Source organism: Hibiscus syriacus, unplaced genomic scaffold, assembly GCF_006381635.1.
Source record: "Hibiscus syriacus cultivar Baekdansim isolate YM2019G1 unplaced genomic scaffold, ASM638163v2 tig00111197_pilon, whole genome shotgun sequence".
Taxonomy (NCBI): Eukaryota; Viridiplantae; Streptophyta; class Magnoliopsida; order Malvales; family Malvaceae; genus Hibiscus; species Hibiscus syriacus.
The window spans coordinates 175769-179823 of record NW_024063013.1 but is presented as its reverse complement, the minus strand read 5'-3'; the positions used below and the strand labels follow the sequence as shown (position 1 = coordinate 179823).

At 36.8% G+C, this 4055-nt stretch overlaps 1 protein-coding gene across 1 annotated transcript; it reads right to left on the bottom strand.

Annotated features, from left to right (window-relative positions):
• Positions 1-719: 719 nt before the first annotated feature.
• LOC120155545 (zinc finger protein GAI-ASSOCIATED FACTOR 1-like) lies at positions 720-2440 on the bottom strand. Its single transcript, XM_039167079.1, has 3 exons — positions 2015-2440; positions 1545-1944; positions 720-1462 (listed from the first exon to the last, which is right to left on the bottom strand). Exons 1-3 carry the CDS (start codon positions 2130-2132, stop codon positions 877-879), a joined length of 1104 nt encoding a protein of 367 aa, XP_039023010.1. The 5' UTR covers positions 2133-2440; the 3' UTR covers positions 720-876.
• Between the last annotated feature and the right edge of the window lie 1615 nt (positions 2441-4055).

Sequence of the window (4055 nt, the reverse complement as noted above, 5' to 3'; positions counted from 1 at the left end):
TTAAAGACTAAACAGTTTAGCAGCAATCGAATGAATTTAATAAGCAATCTAAGTGAAATGGTTAATCTATTATTGAAATTACCAGTAAACTTATCATCAATTTCAATATGAAAAACCTAATAATAATGCAAAAATTTCAAAATAAAAATAATTAAAAAAACTAACCCTCGGTGGTTGATTTGGTTGATTTTCCATTTATGATCGTGAATGATTGTGAGGGTGGCTCTGAGAGATGGAGATAGACGGATTTCGCCGGAGATGGGGACGGATTTCGTCAGAGATGGGGACGGATGTCGCCGTAGAGAGTGAGAGATGGAGATGGGACTGAGTTGTGATTTAGAGTTTAGGTTAAGAGTTGCGATTACAGGATATATTAATATTCGTGTTTGAAATTTGAAAATAAAATACGCGTTGCGATACTAATGGTGCTTTGAAAATCGTATTGCGATTTTGTATTATCTCAACACAATAGTCAGAATCGCGTTGCGATAGTAAGAATCGTGTTGCGATTTACATATTCGCATTGCGATTTTATAAAATCGCAATGCGATAGTCAAAATCGCGTTGCGAATCTGGAAACTGATTTGCGATACTGGAGATCGCATTGCGATTTTGTTGGTCATTTTGACAAATAAAAAAAAATTGGTCAAAATCATATATTATAAGGAATTTGGTTATTTTCTCTTTATAAAATAATTTCTCATTTGATACAGGTTTAGAAACAAAAGTACAGGTAATGTACCATTTACGATGGTTACAATCATGATATATCCCATATTTTAAACAAAAGCAAACTAACTGTAAAACGGAAACAAAACACAAAATCTTTTATCTCGGTTACTAAGCACTGGTATGGAAGGTTTAACCATTGGGATTTCACTCGGCTGCTCCTTCCCATGGTTCTCTATTCGAACTCCCACCTGCGCCGTATGCTGCCGTTGAAGCTGCTTCCACATCGGACCCGCCTGCAAATGAAGAGAGCAAAGCAGATAATCCTGTCGAGGAAGTTCCACCATCACCCATGCCAAGCCCTAGAAAATCAAGCGTCGTTGGCGGGGATGGGCCTATCAAGGGAATGCCGAGGCCAATACTTGCTGTCGGCGTTGAATTGTTTTCTGACTTAATGTTGAGATGGTTCTCAACAGAGGGTGCTGATGGTGATGACACAGCAAAGCCTAGCCCACGGAATAGTGAAGGGTACGGTCCCGCTGCTCCCATTTGTGCAGCCTTCTGTAGCAATGCAGTGGCCGATATGACTGGTCCGTTCAAGATTGAAGAGACATTGTTGGATAGGAAGAGCGGAGAGGAAAGTGAGAGGGATGTTGTGCCCTCTATGGGTGCCGCCGGTGCAATAGACGGTGCTAAAGACTGTGGAGGCGGCGGTGCAGTTGCTGCTCCAACCCTGGCGGTTTCCTCGGCCAAGGCATCGCAGAAAGCTCTATGCGTAAAGAAACTATCCCTCCTTCAAGAAACATCAACAGTCAAAGCGGTTCAATTACGAAACGGAAATATTATTACGTATGGAAGGAGGAGTTTGTCTTTACCTGGAAAAAACGGAGCCACAATCGCATTTATACTCTCGCGTGCCACAGGTCTTCATGTGGGCCTTCCAGTCGGACTTAACGGCGTACGTTTTAGAGCACTGCTCGCATTTCCATTTCTTTTCACCGTGTTTTCTGCAAAAGTGTTTCTTGATTCCGGTGAGATCACCCAAGGCTCGAGCCGGATCGTGGTGTACGCACCCCGGCTCGGGGCAAACGTAGACTCGCTTTCGTATCTCTTTCCCGGTTGTTCTTTGCCGGAGCTTCCACGGTAAGTTATGGCCACGGAGGTGGAGTTGAAGGTTTTGGTCGCGTTGGAAGCCCTTTTTGCAGATCTCGCAAACGAATCGGTTGGTGGCCAATAGGGTTTTTGGAGATAAAGCTATTACCTCGGCTTCTGAATCTGAATAAACCAATGAAATTCAGAATTAAAGTATGTATATAAAATGAGTAGAGTGGACTTTTGAATTCACCTGGCATCCCAGGAAGATTTCTTTTCTTCTTCGGTGGCCGTCCTCCTGAAGAAGATACACTTGCTTCACCGGAAGTGGTAGAAACAGCCATTGAAGATGAGTTTTGAAGCTCCCCCATGTTTTAAGCTCAAAGAAATGAAACCCAGTTTTAGTTGGGGAAAACTATCGGGTTTTGGAGTTTCGATGATACAATAATTCACCGCAAATGTTGGCTTGAATATCAAAAGGTATGATTGTTATTCAGTATTCACGAGGAAGAAGACGAACTTCAAAGCGTTATAGCTTTCGTTTGAGTGAAAAAAGGAATTAGGAAAGCTGAACTGAAAACAAGACTAATTTCAAAGCGTAATTTCAGCTAAGGGTAGAGCACCAGGAGGTCTCATAAGGCGGCCTCATGGTCTGTGATTACAGGGAGGGACAAAACGATAAATATTGACACATCCAAGAGAAGCAAGTAACAAAAAAAATGGGGATAGAGATTTAAATGAACTAAAAAAAAAAGAATTAAAAAATTAGTTCAAGCGTGCCAGATTTGATGATAAACAGTATATTTCTGATTTTAGCTACTCTATTATGTTTAACTTTAATATGTAGTCTTTCTATTTTAATTTATCATAATTTAATCTTTCTATTTTTAATCTTTTATTAGTAATTTAAAATTAAGCGCGAATCAAGCGACCTCAGTTATTAATTGAATAGTTGTTATTTCTAGAGACCTCAGACTTGAGCATGTCATCTATAGGGATGTTTGAATGTTTTATTGTCAAATGATTAAGAGTCTACTTTCGAATAAAGGATTGAACTACTAAAGTATAGGGATTAAATTTGTTATTTGAACATAATAAAGGGACTGGATTCAGACTTACATTAGATTAAGCTCAGCTACATCTACTCTTCAACTTGGTGTTTCCAAGTCTGACCGTCCACGTGTCAGGGTATCCGGCTTTCTAAATTTGTCGGGAGAAGTCATGACTAGGCGGTGCTTATCGTTTAGTGAAATTCCACGCATTCTTTTTTCTGATCCATTTTGAGAGTTGAACCAAAAGTCAACTATACCCCTAGAGAAAAACAAAATTCTCGTGGTACCGGAAGGCGGAGATTTTGGACTTTTCCAACTCAAACTCAACCTGTGTTTTTCTCAATCCGAGTAATACTCTTTTATTTTCCTTCAAATCATTTTAATTTAATTATAAAAAATAATAATATTAATAATATGGCAAGATATTTAATCATTTAAAATAGCATAAAGCAAAGTTTTCAATTTATTTAGATTAAACTAAACTTTGGACGCAAAATATATTTATTTATATAATTAAGAGCGCATACAAGCAATATAACTAGAGAAGAAAATTAGTTTTAAGATATGATTTTATTCTATTTAGTATTTATTTTATTTAAAGTTAGTAATGTATATTTTAAAATTTTAAATACTTCGTAAACCCAAAATCGACGGATTTGACACTATTTGAGTTGATAGGGTTGAATTTGTTTTTAAAAAATTGGGTTTGGGTTGGATTTAGGTGAAGGGTGAAAAAACTATAACCTGAATCGATCCAGGAATAATAATGTAATTTTTTAACAAATATTATTTTTAATTAAGTCTTTATTTTATACAGGGTTGGATCGGGTCGTGTAGGGTCGAATTTATACTCTAAAAATTTAGATCAAGTGAGATTCTGTAGATGATATATATTTTCCGGGTCGGGTCAAGTCGATGGAGGATAAATAAGTTTCAAGTCGAATTCGGGTGGATGATATATATTTTCGGATCGGATTGACAAAAAACTCAACCCTAAACCGATCCTAACCTGACATGTTGCCATCCCTATATACGACTAAGAATAGAATTTTTTTTATGATTAAGAAATCTAAACATATTAATAATTAATAAATAAAATATTCAGAAAATAATATGAAGTATTATAAATTAAAACATAATTAGATTATAGAAGAAAATAAGCAGAGTTTAGTCTGAATAAGTTTTAATAATATTTTTTAGAGTTAATTGTACTAAAAATCCTTAAGTTATGATTCTCATTCT